The 22,338-nt window shown below is 39.6% G+C and overlaps 1 protein-coding gene across 1 annotated transcript in view; it reads left to right on the top strand.

Moving 5' to 3' along the window:
- The window catches only part of Map7 (microtubule associated protein 7), a 144,006-nt gene that overhangs the window by 106,358 nt on the left and 15,310 nt on the right, over window positions 1-22,338 (top strand). The window contains exons 6-12 of the mRNA XM_048800498.1: window positions 2,685-2,795; window positions 8,574-8,687; window positions 13,491-13,615; window positions 19,018-19,133; window positions 19,438-19,718; window positions 20,861-21,101; window positions 22,050-22,256. Coding sequence (XP_048656455.1) covers window positions 2,685-2,795; window positions 8,574-8,687; window positions 13,491-13,615; window positions 19,018-19,133; window positions 19,438-19,718; window positions 20,861-21,101; window positions 22,050-22,256 — 1,195 coding nt within the window. The remainder of the gene's footprint in view (window positions 1-2,684; window positions 2,796-8,573; window positions 8,688-13,490; window positions 13,616-19,017; window positions 19,134-19,437; window positions 19,719-20,860; window positions 21,102-22,049; window positions 22,257-22,338) is intronic.

The following is a 22,338-nucleotide window of genomic DNA, read 5'->3' as shown; positions in this document are numbered from 1 at the left end:
TCTTCTGTTTCATTCCAAATGTTCTGTGTATCTTCTGTAATCCTTTGATGAACATCACCATAGTTTACTGTCCCATAACAGTGAAACAAATTCAAAAGCACTTCTCCCCCTTTGTTCTTCACCACCCTGTGGTATTTGGTGGAGCACATATCAAATTTGTGACCATAGAGATCATTTACATGTGATGTTTCATTCTAGGGAGAGTTTTGCATATATATTCCATGCAGAAAAAAATTGTCATGGCATATTTTTTAGAATCTTATTTGTTTTTTAACTTGGCTTCATGCTTTACACATGTTTGACAGAAATCCACCCTGTTAATAGATTTGGCCAACATTTTTGAGGTAAAATAAAGCTTCTTAGCCTTAATTCTTGCTTCCACACTCAGAAGTTAAAATATGACCTTTTTTTCTGCCACTCAGAACAAAATAAACTGGTGCTGCATTTGTGAACTGTTAGATAAAATCTATTTTTATAAGAGCTGTGAATTAGAGCAAATTACTGCTCTATTTGAACACAGACGTTTGTCTAAAAATAATTGGAATTTGCTGAAGTTCTTAGAGACTAGAGCTTGATCTGGAGAGCAACAGCTGGGTCTCATTCCAAATACACTTCACTTTTATGGCAATGCCTGAGGCAGGACGCCTCCTCAGTATTTACTGACCGACAGACAGATCCTAGAGCCTGTCTGCATGAAAATTAGTGTCTTATACAACTGCTAGCACATCTATTAGCACCAGTCTAAAAATTTTATACTTTTGAAAACTGATTCATTATAAATCCTTTTGTGAATTTTTTTGTTCAGTGAGAAAAATAAATTAATAAAAGTTGTCTTACATATCAAGTCAGAAAATACATTCATGGCATAGTTCAGTAATTTTAACCATTAGATATTTTACCACTCACAGCATTTTGGAGGGATAGGAAGACCTAGTCTAGCTAATTTTTTCCTTTTACTCTGAAACAGAAGTGAATTTTTTAATGCACTATGGAGAATCTGCCTGAAGATAGGCATGCATATGACATAATTTCCCTCCAACTGAAGCTTATTGTATAAAGAGCAGTACCAGAAAATATGTTGCTATCGAATCACCTGGAAGTGACTTTCATTCTCCTTCCTTGTGCCCATCATGAGGATGTTCCTTTTAATGTTTTCCCTAAATGTTGTCATCGTTGGGACAGCCCCAAGAACCCCACTTACATTTACAGTTAAGTGTAAATGTAAGACACAGAAATGGTGTTTGATGTCTTTTTTTTAATAAAATCATTTCAACCATATGAATAAATCCCAGTTGAAAATAGAAATCCATAGCCAGGTGTGGTGGCACATGCCTATAATCCCAGCAGCTCAGGAGGTTGAGGCAGGAGGATCACAAGTTCCAGACCAGCCTCAGCAACTTAGCAAGGTCTATGCAACTTAGACCCTGTCTCAGAATTAATAAAGGGTTGAGGATGTGGCTCAGTGGTAGAACACCTCTAAGTTCAATTCCCTTTACCAAGAAAAGAAATATGAGATGCTAATGGAAGACTTGCTTATCACCAGTACATCATCCATAATAGTCAAAAACTTATTCCTTGGGGGGAAGTTTTTTGCACAGTGTTACTGCCGCAGTTCATTAGACCAATGGGAACTGAGTTTTGAAGGGTCTGCTTTAGTTTTAGTTTCCAACAATAGAAAATAAAACACAACAAAACTTCTTTAACTTAAATTATTTTAGATCAGAACATCCACTTTCCTCCTGGACACATTTATGATGAGATTTTTAGACTTTTATTATAGGTAATATTATTTGGGGAATATAACTTGTGCTGACAAGCATGATTACAACTTGGTTCCACTGTACCAGCAGCAGTTTAACAGAGCTGATTTTTGTCTTTTATGTAGCTACTTCCCTTTTGACTTGAACTGTAAGAATTATTTTTAAATTATTTGCAGGATGAACAATAATACTTATCAGCTTACAAAGAATTCTTATTTTAATTACATTGCTGTTGATTTTGTTGGGCAAGTTTTTGCCCTGATTATCCATTTGTAGGCCACACTAAGCTCATGGGGCACTAAAGTGTGGTTATTCGTAGACCTTTATGAAAGAAAGGATGTATGGCCATCCTTTCCACACCAAGAGCATTTCTTTGTCTTTCTTGTTCTTAAAACCATTCTTCTTTAATGAACTGTAATGCCTGGCTGGTTTTTTTGTTTCGTTTCGTTTTGTTTTGTTTTGTTTTGTTTGTTTGTTTGTTTGAAAAAGCATCAACAGCTAAACAGAATCTGCTGTGTTTTTTCCCAGTGTTTGCAGTATATTTTACCGGCACCATCACCACCCCATCGTTCCTACCTTCAGAAATGATTAAGCCATTCACTTTATGGTCCTCTTTTTGCTTCATAGTCTGTTATTTTCATAGCCCTTTATTGGCCCTCCTTTTGTCTTCATTCACTTGTTATAACAGTATCCTTGAGTTTCAAACTGGTGCACTGAATATTTATTCTGTAAGAAAAAAAAATGAATTTTATTTCTAGCCTTTAAGTTACCTTTAGCTTGTCCACTTAGAAAACTGTGCTATTATGAAAGATATAGAAATAGAGCTGAAAGCATTCAATGCTAGTTTCTCCTTCCTTCAGTGAGCTAGGAAAATTGCAATCCTGCATGCTGGCTGTCAATTAGCATTATCTCCATTTGTTTTAGATCCAGACAGGAGGTCAGTTTCCACCATGAATCTTTCGAAACATGTTGATCCCGTCATTAGCAAGCGGCTCTCCTCCTCATCTGCAACTTTACTAAATTCTCCAGATAGAGGTACAGTCAAAAGGAAAACAAAAAAAGTGTTATGTTATTTACTTAATGCTTTTTTTTCTGGATGTTTACAGATGAAAATAAGCATCTGAAGTTGCTTTCCCTACGTTTCTTAAATAGGAAGAAAAAAACTTCAGAGTAAAAAAGCAATAAACGGCTGAACAGAATTTTCCTTGCGACAAGAACTTTCTCATTTTAGAACGTGGCTGAATGATTGCATTTAGCAGTGATGAAATCGGTGCTGCTCTCAACTTTTTAGTAGATGAGTTTACAACTCCAGAAATCACCCACTTATCCACCAAAATACAAATGGTCTTTGTTATGAACATTTCTTTTACTTCAATCATATTGTCTATGGCTTTTCATCTGTACCTTGGGAATTCCAGGCTCTGACTTTCCAAAGGAAACTTTAAATGATTCACGTTGGTAGATTTCATTTTGCTATTTATTTCCCACTTAACCAAGCATGCCTTTCTTATGTGTGTGATTGGTTTTTGGTACTCATTCATTTACTCCTGGGGATTTGACCCAAATTCAACAATATCATCATCATTACAGCCTCCTGAAAAGTTCAGTAATCATATAATCCTTCAGTTAACATCTTGGTTTTAAGTTTTATTCATCCTATGGATTTACAGTACATGAATGTTGAATTATTTATAAAGTAAAAGTTTTATTTTTCATACATCATGGAAGGAACAATAAGCTTTTAAGATAAGCTACTTGTTTTATGTGGCTAAAATGATTTTAAATAAAACCAAAGAATTACTGTGCAGTATAAAAGCACATAATTGTTAAAAATTACAAATTATGGTTACCTCAAGTACTTTATGAAGAAACTGGGAAAGTTTCAGTGTTTATAATCTTTAAAAAATGTAACGTGTGCTTATTCTGTCTGTGTGTATGTGTATTCATATATTTTGTATTGTATAAAAGTTGTTATGGTATTATTGTAATGTATAATATTATGAGTGTTGATGTTACTTCATAATTAATCTCATAAAGTGATAAATGTTGGAACAACTTCCTATTCTTTCCTTTCTAACCAAAACCTTTCCTTTAAAAAAATTAGACATACAGTCAAATTAGGGGCCTTTTGTGTTAAAGTGTTAATTAAATTTTCTTAGCTGGGCATGGTGGCACATGTCTGTAACCCCAGTAATTTGGGAAGCTGAGGCAGGAGAGCAAGGCCAGCCTCAGCAACTTGGCAACATCCTATCTCAAAATAAAAAATGGAAAGGACTGAGGATGTAGTTCAGTGGTAAAAAGCCCCTGGGTTCAGTCCCCAGTACTGCTAACCAACTAACTAAATAAATAAATAAATAAAATGTCTTTCACAAATATCCTTTATTTTCAAACTTGTTCCCTTAATGTAATGTAAAATAGAACACTGAATGCTATTCTTATACTTGTCTATTCACCTTTGGAATGGGTCACATTATGAGCTGTTTAACTTCATACTTTTTTGGTGCCAGGGATTGAACCCAGGAGTGCTTAATCACTGAGCCACATCCCCAGTCCCACAATCAGGATTTTATAGTACTTTTATCTTAAGCCTGACTTACTTGCAAAATTAAAGTGAGGATTGAGACAGGTAGTAAACTGGTCAATGTCCTGTCCACATCTCTGTGGAATGACAATGTTGAATTGTCTTTCTTGATTAGAAATAAGATGATATCTTATGGATTCTGTATGATAGTAACTAATTGGATAGTCTTAAGATAATATCTTAGAAACCATATTACCTAGATCATCTGTGCCTAGATCATGTGCAGCAGTTGGGGTAATATTCTCTCAGGGGTTGAGAGCCTGACTTAATGTCCCACAGGCTAATTGCTGTAGAAGAGTGATTAGAATGAAGTCCCCAGCTCCTTACTGTGCAGCTGCTATGTTGTGTCTGCAGTTCTCCCCCTTCCTGGGTGTCCTTCCTGAGGTTACTTCTGTGCTTTTTTTCTTTAGATATGTTAGAAATTATCTAGTAAGCCCCCATCTCAAAATTAAAACTAAAAAGAGCTGGGGATATAGCTCAGCAGCAAAGTGTTTCGGGTTCAATCCCCAGTACAAAGAAAAAAAGAATTGGAATTAAGACACCAGGGTAAACGAACGTTCAATAACCAGTTTACATCTGGGGCCAGGAAACTGCTCCTTGAATCCTGGTGCAGGACGAGAAAGCTGAACATTAAGCTGTGCTAGGAGAAGCAGAGGGAGAGCACTGAATTTGAGAGTTTTGCTTCTCTGCCTGCTTTTCAAAAAAAAAAAAAAAAACAAAAACTGTAAATGAGTTCCTGGCCTACCTGATCAGAGATGCCTAGAAGGGCTTTCTAGGGTATAAAAAATTTTTTGTTTTGTTTAACAAAACCCACATTTGGATAGTGAGAAGCTTAGGGTCTTTCAGTAAGAATAGAAGTTATTTTGAGTTTGAATTTCTCTAATTTATAAATATTTCTTATCTGTTACCCTTTTTTGAAGTTATGCCTTATTATCTCATTAAAAAGCATGCTTATTGCCGGGCACAGTGACACATGCCTATAGTCCCAATGACTCAGGAGGCTGAGGCAGGAGGACTGCAAGTTCAAGGGCAGCCTCAGCAACTTAGTAAGACCCTGCCTCAAAATAAAAGGCTGGGATGTAGCTCAGTGGTAAAGTGCCACTGTATATATATATAAATACATACACACACACGCATACTCACAAACACACACATACTGAATTAATAAATTAGAAACCTTTGTAGACAAATATGTCAAGAGGTTATATGCTTCTCAGTCTTAAAACTGATTTAAAATGAGGATCTGAAGACAACAAGACTGATTGTCAACTGAAATGCATCCTAACAGTTCTATTGGTTATTAAATATATTGAAACATTGTCATATCATTTAATAAATAGACATTTCCCCAAATGTATTTTCATAGGCGCTCCAAAGCTAGTAGAGGCCAGTCACAGGTCTGTACCTATGTCCTATAGATTTTTGAAATGCTTTGATTATCTGAATCTAGCGTTACATGGACTGAGAAGACTACCTGGCTTTAAGGAAAACTGATTATTAAAGATTTCTATAATTGCTACAGAATGTTGATATATTTCCATTAAAAGTACATATCACCTGGAGCCACTCATGGTGGGGCACAGCTGTAATCCCAGCCACTCAGGAGACTGAGACAGGAGAATCGCAAGTTCAGGGACAGCCGCAGAAATTTAGCAAGACCCTGCATCAAAAAACAAAAATGAGGATGTAGCAAGATGGTAAAGCACCCTTGGGTTCAATCCCAGTACAAAACAAACCCCCAAAGCCAGTGTATGTCACTTTTTTAATTTTTTTGTTGTTGTTGTAGGTGGACACAATGCCTTTATTTTTGTTTGTTTATTTTTTATGTGGTGCTGAAGATCAAACCCAGTGCCTCACCCATGCTAGGCAAGCACTCTGCCACTGAGCCCACCCCCAGCCCCTATATATCACTTTTAAGCTACCCACTTAACCAGTTCAAAAAAGAACAATGGAAAGTTTGAACAGAATAAGAATGAAATTGCCTACTCTTTGCTTAAAATTAGTCAATACACGTTCCCCCTAGAATAAATCAGAGGACACATTGGTGGACCTCAAGCCAAATTCTGCCCAGAGCATTGTTATATTTAACCTGAACAGTGCTTTTTCTTGCTTTAATTAAAATTGATTGCTAATATTTAAAATATAAAAGGCTTCATATAACATTTAGTTTTCCTCCTCCTAATATATAAAATATATATATCAAAATTTAAGTGTTTAAATAGGGCCAATACCATAGAGTTCCATAAGTGTCAATGCCTCTTCAGCTTTTTAATCTTAAAATCAGGACTCTGTAGGTGGAAAAGAACAATGAACTAACTGTCCTTTGTGAGCACCTACTACAAGGTTATCTCTCCTCTGGAAGGCAGTAGGTGTGAGTGTGGTACATGTTGAAGCCTGATTCCTCTAGCACCATCTTTCATTCAAAGTGTTAAAATTTGCTTTACATCAAAGTTAAAGTGGTCTCATAATGATCTTAATTTGAAGCAAATTCTGTCATTAATGCCCTAGAGACTCAAAGAAGTAGAGTAATTGAACTTCTTAATGGAGAAAAGAGAAAAAGACATCTTTTCCATCATCCTTCATCTCTGCAATTTTAAGCTACAGGCATTCAATAGTTTTTCTAAGAAAAGGAAGTGTTCATCTTTCTTTCCTTTTCCATCCATTGAACATATAGTTCTGTCGAAGATTTTTAATTAATCATAATCCCTTTTCTTCCATTGCTTTTATTCTGAGAGTGTGTTCTAATTTTAGGTTGCATTATCCTATTTTGTTGTTACATTACACTCTCACTACCCTACTAGTTGATGATAGTACTTCCCCATGGTGTTTTCTACTAACTTTAACGATTGCAATTTCTATAGCAGATCGTTTTCATTAACGTCTTAATGCCAGATAATAATTAATTTTACCAAAAAGACTTCTAAAAAACAGAAAATCCAATGAATAATTCACTAATTCTTAAATTCACTAGAGCTTTCATCAAAATAGTCACTCTTTTTAAAATAAAATCAGGTAATTAGGGAACTAACTGGAAGTTGATTCTTCCTTCCAAATAGAAGCAAATATTTTAAAGTAACAATACTTAGCAGTATGTGGCTTTTGTTATCTAAAAATTATTTCCTAGAATTTAAGAGCCCTTCCAAACACCTGCTCCAGAGGCAAAGGATTCTTACATCTGAGGTTTATGAATAGAAGTGACCTTGTCAGGCAAAGACTTTCAAGTGACTTAAGGGTGCATTCTAAAACAGATTAGAATGTAATGCTATTTGTAGAAGTTTGCAAACTTCTTTACTAGTATTTTTGGAAAATACCTTCTATATTTTCATGTGCTATCATTGGAAGCTAACATAAAAGCAAAGTAAATAACTTATAATTAGCATGCATTTCCTAACCATGGCCTTGCTGGGCCCCAGGATAATGTGAAGCCATATATTGTTGCATTATTTTAACTTTGTTTTCGAGATTCTTCAGGCACCCACTACTAATTGTCAAGATTATGCTTATGTTGAATTTTGGCTTTTCTGTTTCATTTTATCTTGCTTCAGCCTTAGCCTTAATCCTTAGCCAAAATTTTTATATTGTTGCCAAACAGGAATGTGAAAAAACCTGGCTTGCTGAATGGAAAGGTCAGAAGGAGTCCCATGCAGAAATTTGCATGAGTCTTCATTTTATTTTATCTAACCCCATCCTCCAGTTGTTCACATAGTGATTCATGGAGATCTAGCATAGTCTAATGGGAGTGTTCTCTATATTTTGTATAAATCTGGTTTTTCATTCCTGCCAACAGCTCTGTTGGGATTTATTATTCAAGGTACTTAGGAAGCCCTGTGGCTGAGGTGTGTACCATCAGTCCATTGCCCATCCAGATGTCCATCTGATAGGTCTACCCTGGAATTGTTCATACGTGTCAAAACAAATGTAGTTGGATGATATTTCTGTTTTGAGACCTATTGACTACTAAAGGAGAGTGATTGGCAAAACCTGCAACTAAACTTTTTAAGAGGCTACTGTAAAATTAACCTTAGTGGAACAGCTTTGTGGAAGCACTTTTGTGGAGCAGCTGCTACTCTTGGAAATGGTTTCTGTTTCTCTGACTTATGGCCAGCTGTCCTCCCTGGAGAGCTTGGTGTCTCACAAAGACCAGGCCTATGGAGCTGATAGGTATGATGTGGTGCGCCCCCTTGACCCTGGAAAGAATGCTTCTAACATCTTGCTTATGTGGTGACGTTTAGCTCGCCGCCTGCAACTCAGCCCCTGGGAAAGCAGCGTTGTTAACAGACTCCTGACGCCCACACACTCGTTCCTGGCCAGAAGTAAAAGCACAGCAGCCTTGTCTGGAGACACAGGTAAAGCCGTCCAGGTGGAACTCTCCTGGTGAGGTAAAGTCCTCCTTGCAGAGCCTATCTGCACTGCTTACCTCTATTTTTCCTGATGTGTGCTTCCCTCTGCTCCGGTGGAATTGTTAGTTAGGTTGGTTTCATGCCCCTGACATTGTTTCCTCTTACTGTCCACCTTAGCATCTTATGTGGACACCAGTCACCAGGCAGACAGAGGAAGCCCCTCTGGTCAAACGGCTTCAGCTTGCTCTGCTCTTTAGGCTATCAGAATAAAAGTATCCCTTACCATTCTTTCTACCCCTGTATCTCAGCATGTGATCAGAGATAGACATGATTTAATATTTAATACCAATATGTGGACTCAGGAATAAAATCAAAGCACAGACCTGTGATTTAAGCACAGAGCTTTGTAATGTGGCTGTGGTTACTGCTTATCCTTCCTGCCAGTCTCTTGTGTGTAATCTAGGAACAGAACCCTTACAAACTCTAAAGAGTTGTGGAGAAGGATAATTAGCATGTATAGAATATAATTATAGAGTCATATTCATTGAAAATATATAGAACATACCTACTACAGGCTATTATAATTCTCTACTTTTTAAAATATAAAACATGCTGAATGAGCCAATTGGCTCATTCACTTAATGAGAAATTAGTGTACAGCTTCCATGTAATTGGTAAGAAAATTCTACATTAGGCTTTTGGTATCACTACTCCCATGGTGAGTTGATTTAGATTTTCCCAAATCTCTTTGGGTACAGTTGGTACATCTATGTAACCCATCTAGCCCTCATCTTTGACACTCAGGAAATTGTGTACCCTCTTTCAAATATTACCTTTAAAAATTCTTTATCTCTGCAGCCTACTCATGTGCATTAGCTAACTTTACCAGTAATAATCCTTGGTGCTTTATGGGGTCTTTCATCTATAGTGCCCAATGAGCTAATGAGCATCAACTCTGCTTCTCATAGCACCCCTGGAGTCAGTCTAGGGAGCAGGCATGGACATTCCCAACTCCCATGGAAAGCAAATGTACTTGCAATAAAAGACTTTTACCAGAGCTGCTTAGAAAGTGGCTGGACTAGATCTTAAATGTGCTCACCTCTCCCTCTTCAAAACCATGTGGTGTTTTGTGTCCGGCTGTGCAATCACCAGCTGGACCACAGTGGTTTTTTTTTTTTTTTTTCTTTTCCTGTAAAAAAATTTTTTTTGGAGCTGTCGTCCTACATTTAAGACTTTTTGGAAGGAAAAGTATAGTAGATCTCAAGATAGTATATACCTATGATTCACAAGTCATGAAAGCTTTTCTTCATGTTGAAGAACATGTCAGACTGCTTCTCTGTCCTGCTTCATGGGATCTCCGTAGTTTATGACCATCCATCATGCATCCAAACCTCCACATTGTATGTCATGCTCTGCTTAAAGACTGCCTCAAAGCTAGAAAATTATCTTCGCTGTTTCTGTCATCACTAACTTTTGCCAATTCTTTAGCTCTTCCTCTAGTCTTCCAACACCATCTCCTCATTTTCCACCCAATTTACTCACCCGCCTGTCTTCCCACCTTGTTCTTCATTGTTACGCCCAGTCAGGGTGCTTTCTATCTGCAGATTGGCTCTTTACTTTGCTGCTGTTCTGTTTTCCTTTTCAACAAAAAATACTTTTTTTTTTTAAAGTGTGTAATAGCACATAGCCTTACTGAGTTACCTGTTTTGTTAGTCTATTCCATAGATCATTGTCGCTTTTTGCATTGATGTGGCTTATGTTTACTGAATCAAAACTCTTGATTTTTACAAAAATTTCCATTTGTAATTATATGTAATTATATGTAAATATGTCTTCCAGTTGTCTTTCCAAAGACACTTTTTTTGTTACGCTTATTTTTCCATGTATCTCATTGATTATTCTTTTCTGCCTTTCCATCTTAGTTTGTCTCTTGACTTCCTCTTATTCTCAATTGCCTTTGGCAAAAGGATGAGCTACATCCATAATAGGGGTTACACTAGTAGATTAAAACCGCTGTTCTGACCTCTAGGGTGTTTGGTGATTGCAGACTCTCTAAACAGGGAATAGAGCCATTGAGAATTAAAATCCAAGTCTCATGCCTCTCCTTTGCAGCCATTACTGTAGGTTGACTTCTCCGTGTGTGTGTGTGTGTGTGTGTGTGTGTGTGTGTGTGTGTTTTGGGGGGTGGGGGGACGTGGAGAACATTTAAAATATATGTGACTAGTGAACTCAGAATTAAAGAAACTGGTACATGTAAAATGGTTAGAAGATACAGTAGGCCTTTAGTGTTAATATTATATTATGCAAATTTTCTGTTCTCTGTGCTGCTCTTCAATCACTTGAACTGTATTATCATTGCTTGGCACCCACTATTTCATATAGAAGATCTTGCATGGGTTAAATTAATACACACTTATTACCAGCCTTAGCAACTTAATGAGACCCTGTTCAAAACAGAAAAAAAGAGGAGGGGCTGTGTGATGTAGCTCAGTGATAGAACACCCTTGGATTCAACACCCCATACTGCAGAAAAAGAAAAATTATTTCCATACAGTTTCCCCTGTGATTTAAATAAAGAAAAAAAAAAGCACAAAATGATAAGAGGTTTTCCTTCCCTTCCTCACAACACAAATCCATCCTTCACAGTAAGTTAAGGTCATAAGTAAAGCTTTATGTTGTTTCCCATGTGATATGCACACATTGCTTTAAGAACCAAGGGAATGCAAAACATTTTAGTTTATCCTGAAGAAATAGAATTCTTTTTTCAGATGATGAAAAAAAAAGAGTACAGTTTCTAGTCTATTACAATTCACTGATAACTAGAAGATACTACAAGGCATTAAATAAAAGAACACATTAATAAACATGCAGTCTAGGGCTGTGGATGTAGCTTAGTGGTAGAGTGCTTGCCTAGCAAGCATGAGGTCCTGGATCTGGTCCTAATACTGCCAGTGGGGAGGCAAGCTGATCAACTTTCTGACTCCACATTAAATCAAAATAACAAACATTTTTAAACTCTAATTCTAAAATTAATAATTTTAACTGGGCATGGTAGCACATAACTGGGCATGGTAATCCCAGTAACCTAAGAGGCTGAGGCAGGAGGATCATGACCTTCAGACCAGCCTGGGCCACTTAGACAGGTATTAAAAAGGCCTAGAATGTAGCTCAGTGGTAGAGAGCTCCTATGTTCAATCTCCAATACCACATACCCACACACTCTCTCATGAATGAATAAATATATATATATATATAGAGAGAGAGAGAGAGAGAGAGAAAGTACCTCAGATTTGCCTTTTGAACTTTGGGCTATTTTGTTTTTGTTGTTTGTTTTGGGGATTGAACTCAGGTTATTGTATTTCAAGACAGCCCCACAGTAAATGGCCCAGTCCAACCTTTAGCTTTCAATCCTCCTGCCTCAGCTTCCTCAGTAGCTGGGATGGTAGGTATGCACCACTATGGTGGGTGTACTTTTGAGTGTTTAACTTACTAATACAGTTAACATTTGGCTGGCCTGACACAGTAATCTCCGTCAGCACCTCTCCATCTTTCTCTCCCCGCCTCACTCCCTCCCCATCTCTTCCCCTCACCCTCTTCCCACCTCTCCCCTTCTCTCATGCCAGGTTTGAACCCAGGGCTTCATGTGTGCTAGGCAAGTGCTCTACCACTGAGCCACCTCCCCAGCCTCATGCTAGTCTTTTTTACAAAGGGTTGCTACAATGGCTAGAGTTAAGTAAAGTAATTTTATAACCTGGTCCAAACGCTTTTTTTTTTTTTTTTTTTTTTGCTGGAAAGCAGCATTTCTGAATGAGATCTGAAAATGGACCTTGAACTTTAGTGTCCCCACTTTTGATATGTATGTGGTGTTACATAAATTTCTTTAAATCATTATTTCTCAGAATAACTTGATGAATGACAGTGTTCCTTTGAAGGTGAATGGTCAGAAACTATGTAGATTTTCAAAAAACTTTCTATCTTGAGTAAAAAAATGTAAAAGCTATTCATGACTCAATGTTATTTTTGGCCATCTTAACATATTTATGTTCTTTTCACCATTTTAAGTAGTTACAGCCCATCTTCCCATAAGTTCTGCTGCTGCTGCTGCCTATGAAATATTGAATGCCTTTGCTTTTGGAAAAACCCAGAAGCATGTGTTGGTTTGCCTTTAAATAGATAAGACATTTACAGAATTCTTTTCTGGAAATGATTACTTATTCCTATAACAAGTCTTAACACCTGGTAAGACTTGGTCTTTTAACATACTTAAAATTCAGATTCCTTCCCCCTGCAACTGGCTGTTGAACTTGACCCATGAAATAGTTGTAGTTTATCTTGCTTGCCTGATTGCATGCTTCTTCTCTTTCTACCTTTTTTTTCTGTCTTAAGGATGATTAGAAAAAATCTGATTGCAAGCTAGTCCTATAAAACTCACCTGTATCATTAATGCAACATTTTACCAGAACCATTTGTTCAAAGGAATGTCAGATCTTGGCTCTCTATAACAACTAGATTATATCTACATCTTTAATCAGCATTTAGATAGGCACATAGCTAGAAGTACAGTTCAGATTTTTCACTTGGACATGCCTTTCTTTGGGGGCCATAATAAACTCACAGGAAGTAAGGAGAGTTGAGTGTGATGGTTCTGGGCACCTTTAGGTAATAACATCTTCTTCCTACTTTTCTCTCTGTCTCTGCTTGGCTCCTTTTCCTGAACCTGCTTTTGGCTTTCTTCACCTGTTCTTCTGGCACTCTTGTGTGTAAAACCAATCACCTGCACCCTAGTTATCCCCATTTGTCCTCGTTCAGCATCTTGCAGCCCCATCATCATGCCCTACAAAGCTGCACACTCTAGAAATCCGGTGGACCGACCAAAACCCTTTGTAACACCACCCGAGGGCTCTGCGCGCAGGAGGACCATTCATGGCACATTGGTGAGTAGCAGTTGGGAGTGGACTGGCAAGTCTGGGAGCCAGTTCTTTTCTGTGCAGAATGGATACTGCCCAAGGTGTGGTATGGTTATAAGACAGGGTGGCCATGACACTCAGCATCCCATTCATCACAAATCTGGCTGGCAGTTGGTACTGCACACAGCCCTCTCCCCACATGGCCCCACTTCTTTCCCACTTGAAATATTGCTTTCCCTAAAATTTGAACATGAAGATGAAAATGGATCTTTGTTCAGGCATATAAGTGCCTGACCTATCCTGCTGGGGACTCTCTACAAATAAGTGCAATGGCCAGGCATGGTGGCACATACCTGAGGAAAGAGGATCTCAAATTTGAGGCCAGCCTTGGCAACTTAGGAAGACTCTCAGGAACTTAGCAAGACCTTGTCTCAAAATAAAAACTAAAAAGTACTAGGGTAAAGCCCCTGGTTTCAATCCCTCAAACCAAAAAGTAAACAAGTGTAATGCCAGAATTCCTTCATTTTTTAAAGTAGGCAAACCAAATGGCCTTTGCAGGGAAAATGGGCCTGAACTGCTGCCCCTTTAATCCCAGTCACATCCAGAAACCTGCAGAACTCCAAGTGTGGTTCACTAAGCATTGAGATAAGGAATTTTTATCCTGCTTAAGTAACCCCTGTCAATGCCCACATCTTTAAATACAGTGAAGAATATTTTGAAAACACTACTTATTTGCTAAGTAACCAATTCTTGAAAGGCTGTTGGCCTGTACTATAAACTCAGATTTTGCAAGTGAGGAATATAATTTGTGCTTGTTATTACTGGCAAGGTGACTAAGCTAATGTAATTTTCATCATGCTATAAACAGCACTGAGGTAATTTATGTCTTCATAAATTATCTTTGTTTTAAACTGTACTTATTTGATACCACTCAAAGATCATTGGTCTATGGGCTTAAGATACTGTACTTTAGTATACAAGGCACTAGATTGTACTTTAGTGTCACTAGACACTAATCCACCAGCTCTCATTGCCTCTGTCCTGTGATCATAGTATGATCCTTGTAATGAATGGCTGGAAGAATTTATTTATAATCTCAACTTCCAGAGCAATTCAGATGAATAAAGCTGATGGATACTTAAAAGGATTTTGCTCAGAGGGTAATTTGAGGGTTGTGAGAGCCTTGATGGCTTTTCTGGTGGCAATTTTCTTTCAAGCCCCTTCAGGCATCAGTGTTAATTCATGATGAAGTCAGACCGGAAGCCCTTAGAGTCAAAGGTGAAACTACCTTTGATGTTTGTGGAGTTTTAGTTTATTAGCGTTTTGGTACACAGAGATCCTGGCCGTGGATAAAAAGCAATATCAAAGCGACAGCTTTGGATGCTTAATCGGACAGAGGAAAAGGGCATTTACCAAAGAAAAAGTATCTGGTTATAGGTAAAAACTGAAATTAACCATCTTTGAGCGGGGGTGGAAGGTTGACCCTTGGCTACCAAAATGAATGAGGTGGTTCATCATAGCCTGATCCAGAGCTTTGGTGGGTTTTTCTTTTTAATGCCTTCCTCTATGTAATGAACCTTCTTTTCACCTCCTTACAACCAAATATTTAGACAAATATGTGTTGCCAGAAAATGACTGGTGGAGCCAAACTGTGGAATTAGGTGGTGACTACGACTTTGAGCCCTTGAAAAGTGGCAATGACACTGACAGGCTGTATTTTTAATTTTTACAGAATGTTTAATTATGGTTAAAAACCCCACTTAACATAATCATTTTTAAGATGGTGTCAAGTGTATTCACAGTATAGTGCTACTAATTTCCGGAACTATTTAAATCCTGTGCATCCGGACCCACTATGCATATTGAACGTCCCATTTCCCCTTCCTCCCCTATTCCTGGCAACTATCCTTCTGTTTCCTTTTTCTCTGAATGTGACTATTGTAAGTACTTCATAAGGGGAATCATGATGTATTCGAATTTTTGCAACTAGCTTATTTTACTTAGCATAATGTCCTCAAGGTTCATCCTTGTAGCACGTGACAGATTTCCCTCCTTTTTAAGGCTGAATAATATGCCCTTACATTTTGTTATCCATTCATCCATTGATGGACATGTGGGTTGATTTCACCTCTTGGTTATTTCCAATAGTGCTGCTTTGATCTTTGATGTGCACATCTTTCTTGGAGTTTTGCATACATACCAGAAGTGGGATCATGGAATCATATGATAACCATGTTTTAGTCTTTTGGAAACCACCATGCTGTTTCGCATAGTAGCTGCACTGTTTGACATTCCTGCTGGTAGCACACAAGGGTTGCAGCTTCTTGGCATCCTTAACAACTTATTCTTTTGTTTTTGTGTGACAGCTCTCCTCATGGATGTGAGATGATAACTCATTGTGGTTTTGATTTGCATCTCTAGTGATCAGTGTCATTGCATATCTCTTCATAGGCATGTTGGCTATTTGTACATCATATTTGGAGAAATGTTTATTAAAATCTTTAAGCCTTTGGGGTGGGGGGATACTGGGGATCAAAACCAGGGCCTTGTATGTTAAAGAAGTTTTCCTCCATTGAACTAAATCCCCAACCCCTGCCCATTTTTTATTCAGATACTAGTTGTTGAATTTTAGCAGTTATTTATATATCATTAACCTCTTCTTAGATAGGATTTGTAAATATTTTCTCCTATTTCATAGGTTGCTTTTTTACTATTATATCCTTTGATTGATGCATAGAACATTTTAAATTGAATGTTCTGTTTGTCTGGTTTTGCATTATTGTCTGTTCTTTGGTGTTATCCAGCAAATCGGTATCATTTGAATGACATGAAGTGTTCACCTATGTTTTCTCACAAGAGTTTTATAGTTTTAAGTTTCACATTTAGGTCTTTAGTCCATTTTGAGTTCATGTTTGTGTATTGTGTAAGGGAAGGGTCAGATTTCTTTTTCACGTGGATATCCAATTTTCTCAGCACCATTTATTGAGGAGAGCATTCTCTCCTCATTGGGTATTCTTGAGATTTAACCAGCTTTACAAGTGTTTATTTCCGGGCTTTTTATTCCATGGGTCTATATGCCTACCTTTATAACTGGTTTGATTACTATAGCTTTGTAGTATATTTTTAAATCAGGAAGAGTAAGACCTCCAGTTTTTTTGTCCTTTTTCAAGATTGTCAAGTCTCTCCTGTGAGTAAGCTGTCCAGTCAATTGGTATGGACAGCTTTCTGTGTGTGTTCCCCTCAGCCTTGTGGAAAGTGTTGCAGGCAAGATGATTGTGTAGACTGCTGGGCATTAACTCACATCCGGATGAGAATCAGGAGTGCCTTTATGTGTGTGGTGCCCAGAAAGGTGGCTGTATGTAGAGCAATGAAACAACTAAGAGGGTAAAAAAAGTAAAAATAAAAACTACCTGCTTGGGTGGGTATTATCTGAAGTGTGGGTGGTTTTCTAAATCACTCTTCCCCTGTTCTCCCAGCTCTGGATGACTCAAGGTGATCAGTTTCTTTTGGGAGAGAAAAAAGTACTAGGCCCAGTGGCACTTTGATAAAAACAAGACTATCCTCAGATAGTCTCTTTTATGTAGGTTCATCCCTGGTCCCTTTTTCATCAAAGCCCCGATGAGAAAGGTCATCCCCAGACTCTCCACATCACAAACTGCCCTTCCCGACTCACTTGACTACTCAGAGCTCTCCTTGATCTGATTTCAGCCAAATCAAAATATTTTGAGGAAAAAAAAAAAAAGACTATACCTGGTACTTAACCCCAGCTTCCCTTGGAAGAAACATGGGCCTTTCATCCTGGGACTGATTTACCCAAGGCATAAATGCCACCCATGCATCAGCCAAAAGGGTCCCCTATGGTGGCTGCAGCTTTTGCCATCAACGACTGCTCTGCTGTGCAAGGTCCCTCCTCCTGTCCTTTGGGATCAGAGATGGGGCAGAGGGTAGGCATGCAACTGGAGTGGCACCAAGTTAACACTCACCTGCAGAGCTCTTTCCTGCCCTGTGCATTTTTCCTACGTAGATTTCCTGGAAGACAGTATTATTGACACTCCTCCACCCCCACACCCCCCCATCTGTAGCCCAGTCAGTCAGGGTGCTGCTCAGGAAGATGAAGAAAAGCTATGAGAAGGACACTGAGGGGTCTAAAGAAGAGCAGGAAGAACTGACGCTTAAGCCAGTGAGAGAAGGCACACTGCCAGCTTTTCTGTCCTTAGACTAGATAATATTCTGTCCCTTCCTTTGTGTCCTTGGCAGTTTGCTTTCCTGACAGCCATTTCACCCAGGTCCCAGGATCCTCCAGCTAGTCTTCATTTCCATCCCAGAACATGGTAGAAAGTTTTAGATATTTGGAAGCGTTCTGTTTTGCAATGGGCAGGGGGGCAGGTCTTGATGAATTTTAGAATCTCAGAACACTTCTCTGGGTTTCTGTTTGACCACTTCAACTCTGGAAATGTGCCATCTGCCTGACTGAACTGCTCGATGACAGCCCGGGGAAGGTTGATGTTTTAGCCCACCCTCGGATCTCAGATTCCTCCCCCGATAAAGAATACAAATACCTAAAATTCCTCATCTTGGACCTGACTTTCCTTGGACATTAGAGGAAGGACTTTTTCCTATAACATTAATATAAGAGGAAAAGTGAATTAATGTTGAAATAGCAGATATAGATAGATAGATATATATATATATATATATATATATATATATATATATATATATATTTTTTTTTTNCTAAGTTGCCCAAGCCTAGAATTCTGGTCCTTCTTCCTCACTCTTGTGAGTTTCTAGGCTGCTGGGCCTGCTACTGCATGCCTGTGATCCTAGCAACTCACAAGAGTGAGGAAGAAGGACCAGAATTCTAGGCTTGGGCAACTTAGTAAGACCCAGTGTCAAAATAAGAAAGAAAAAGAGGTGGGAACATACTCAGTGGTAGAGCAACCCTGGGTTCAATCCCTAGTATTAAAAAATAAATAAATAAGGTATGGTATTCTCTGTGGTGAAAAAAAAAAGTGCTGCTAAAGAAGTAAAAAAGAAAAGATGTGCTTTAACTGTGAGAGATAGAAGTGACCTTTATTTTAATGTTTGTGGGAGATAAACCATATTATGATCAATTTTGTTCCAGGTAAGTTTAGATGCAGAGTCAAAGTGCTTTCTAAAAGTCTAGGTGTTTTTGCTTTTGTTTCTTTCTTAAATAAGTAAAATCTCAATCTCACATCCAGACCCACCTTATTAGTGTTACCTGTATTAATTCAGATATACTGTTCAGATTAACAAAGGCCTTGTGTTAAGGCTGGAATGGATATAGGTGATATAGCTTAAGAATTTCTAAGAAAATGTTACATGGTTTGTAGCTCCACTGTTGAATACTGTGAATGTGGTTATCTGACTCACTGAGAAATCTAATCACTGAGTTTCTCTGAACTTAGGGCCAGAAAAGAGAGAGAGAAAGAGAAAATGTACCCTTCCATCTTACATCTAGCATCCGAAGGGCTCTGTCTCCATCTAATCCCAAGGCAAGGTCACCAGCATGCTCCCGACTTTGGTAAGTGAGGTGTTCAAGGCTGGCTGGGACGTTCTGTGTAGGAGAATGAATAGCTTCTGTCCTCACAGAGAACCATTCTTCTCACACTGCTTGGCTTTGACTTAGAGAATGATAGTCTTTCTCAAAGCAAAGAAAAAAGGAGCATGACACATTGGACTTGGTTTCTAAAGGACTTCATTTCTGCATTTACCACATAAAAGACACACTTAGCTAAATGTCTGCATTACTTTTCCACAAATTGTTGTCCTGGGTTCTGGGAAGCCTGTTCTGATGTGTTCCTCTCTTCCCATTGTTTGCTGCCCAGGCTCCCATCCAAGTCCCTTCCGCATTTGCCCGGCACACCCCGACCGGCGTCCTTGCCTCCTGGCTCAGTCAAAGCTGCTCCCACCCAGGCCCGGCCCCCGTCCCCTGGCAACATCCGCCCGGTCAAGAGGGAAGTCAGAGTGGAACCTGAAAAAAAAGAGCCCGAGAAGGAACCCGAGAGTGTTGCCAGCGAGCCCTCGCTGAAAGGCAGGACACTTTTAGTGAAGGTAGAAGAGGCCGCAGTTGAAGACGGGACCCCTGTTGAACCAGAAGCTGACCCTGGTGAGAAGGAACTGACCTGGGCAGGGACCTTGGTCGGCCGTTCTCTCTGCTTGCTCTTTTTCTTCGGCATCATTTTATGTAACTTTTCTTTTTTTATTCATACTGGAGACTTTGAATTTTTACTCTGAGGCTTATTTCAGAACCTCTTCCTAAGTATGATTTTTTTTTTTTTTTTTTTTTTTTTCTTCTCTATTTCATTTTTTGCAGGGAGACTGGGGTTTGAAACCCAGGGCTTCATAGAGGCTATACAAGCACTTTACAACTAAGCTATGTCCCCAGCCCTGCATGTTTTTTTTATTATTTTTTTTTTATTTTGAGATAGGGTTTCACTTTAATTTTGAGGCTAGCCTTGAACTTGCAATCCTCCTGCCTCAGCCTCCAGAAGTGGGTTTACAGAGGCCCACTAGTGCACTTGCAAGTCTCTACCTTTTCAAGGGAGAATTTTCAAATAATCTATTGATATATATTTAAACCAGCACCTCCAGGATATTCCAAAATGCAGAGTGCGGCCTTATATCACAGAATTCTGCTTCATCTCGCACATTGGAGCCAGGACTGCAGCAGAAGCAGGCCGTGTGAGCAGCACGCGTGCCTGCCAGTCAAGGCGAGGCCTCTTCACACCTCCACCTGGAGACGGCACTAGCTGGACTTTTGTCTAAAAGCAGCCTCTTCGTTTGGTGTTGTCATGCTTCCAGCCTGAGCCTCGACCTGTGGCAGGGTGCTGTAGTAATGAATAGTCACCAAAGAGTAGGAATTTTTTAAACAAAGGACAAACAAAAGAGCTCATCTCCATTTTGCTCAGGGTATAACTTCCCACAGAAATCTAACATGAGGTTCTCTACTCAGTACATATTTGATAGGTACTGTTGGCTCATTTAACTGCTATAAAAGTAAGACTTGGTGACAAGCTTGAGCTTTGAATGTCTCATTTACACATGCAGCGGGTCCTTTTTTTTTTTTTGGTTATATGTTGCTTGGTTACAGAGAGAATACAGTGAAATTGTGAGAACACACAGTAACAAACATTCCCCTTTTCTCTGATAATGATGAATTCTAGGTCTGGGGTGTGGGGAATGCTAGTTTTTGTTTTGTTCTTTGGGTTTTGTTTCCAGTTGGTTTTCTCCTTGAACCTGTTTGTACAGCTGCTCTAGGCTCGGCCCCAGCCTCGGATCCAGCTCCAGTCCCGGCCCCTGCTCCAGCTGTAGCCCCTGCCCTGGCCCCAGCCCCATCATTCACTGTGACTGCCAGCGCTGCTCCTAAGATTTCTGCAGGCACCACTGACCCAGAGGAGGCCACTAGGCTGCTGGCTGAGAAGAGGCGGCTGGCCCGAGAGCAGAGAGAGAAGGAGGAGAGGGAGAGGCGAGAGAAGGAAGAAATAGAAAGGTAAAGCAGTAATAGTGAAGTGATGCTGGCAGTACCACAGTTAGGCCTTGCATTAAGTCCTCCCTCTGAGCGGGAGGAAGTGGTAGTTAAGTGACAAAGGTGAATGTTTCACCTGGTGATTGTGTACATTTGGGGTGGTTCTTTTTAGGTGGTCTCTGCACAGTCTGGAGATTGTATATACATATACACACATTTACATAATTGTAGTCACAATAAGGGTACAATGGTGCAGTCTGCTTTTTCACTTAACACATCTCCAACCTCTAGGTTTCCTCAGTATCTTTGTAATTATCATTTTAAAGCTGCTTTAGTAAGGGTTCATGTTTTCTTCCAGATTGTGGCTGGGTAAAATATTTAAATGTTGCATGATTGCCTGCCAGATAGTATGCTAAGGGCAGATTGCTTAATTGGTCACCTTCTGGGTCTAATAAGGCTGATGCCGATATAATTGTTGCTCACACAAACAGAAGGGCACTCTGAGGCTGGACCTCAGGCTACCATCTTGGGGGTGCCCAGCCCTTGATCCCATCAGGAGCTTCCCTCTTCAGTTCCAGTACAGAACATTATGTTTGTTTGGTTTATTTTAATTTATAAATGAGGAGACTACATTCACATTTGTTGCTAAAAGGTCACACAGTTTGAATTTATACAAGTCTCAGCTGTTAAAGATTGTTAAATTATAAATCCTTGGAAAAAGAGAGCTCTCCTTAAAATACTCGTGGTTGCAGTTTGCTGCTGTTTATCACGGGCAGCAAAGACGCTGGGAAGGGAAGAGGAAGGACAAAGGATGACTTCACATTGGTCCTGTAACCGTGTTGAATGCATCCAGTTGAAGTTTTGGGGAGCTCTTTGAACAAACTGTCCTTGCAATGCCCACACTTGGGGAGGGCGGGGTCGGCCTCCCTTCAAGGACTCCTCCTCATGTGTCTTTGTTTTGTCTTTTCCCAGACAGAAGAGAGAGGAATTGGCTCAAAGGGTGGTTGAGGAGCGAACTCGCCGAGAGGAAGAGTTGCGTCGTCTGGAGGCCGAGCAGGCCCGGGAGAAGGAGGAGCACCTGCGGCGGCAAGCGGAGGAGCGCGAGCGCGAGGAGATGGAGCGCGCCCAGAAACAGGTGCGCCCGGGCGCCGCCCTCGCGGCCACCTGCCCCTGGCGGGGGCGGGGGGGGGAGTGGGGGGGCTGACTGCCCCCACCGGAGACGCGACGGTGGGCAGCGGGGTCACGTGGTTCAGAAGGGCCT

This window comes from Marmota marmota, unplaced genomic scaffold (genome assembly GCF_001458135.2).
Source record: "Marmota marmota marmota unplaced genomic scaffold, marMar, whole genome shotgun sequence".
NCBI classification, from domain to species: Eukaryota; Metazoa; Chordata; class Mammalia; order Rodentia; family Sciuridae; genus Marmota; species Marmota marmota.
This window is presented reverse-complemented; position numbering and strand designations above follow the sequence as displayed.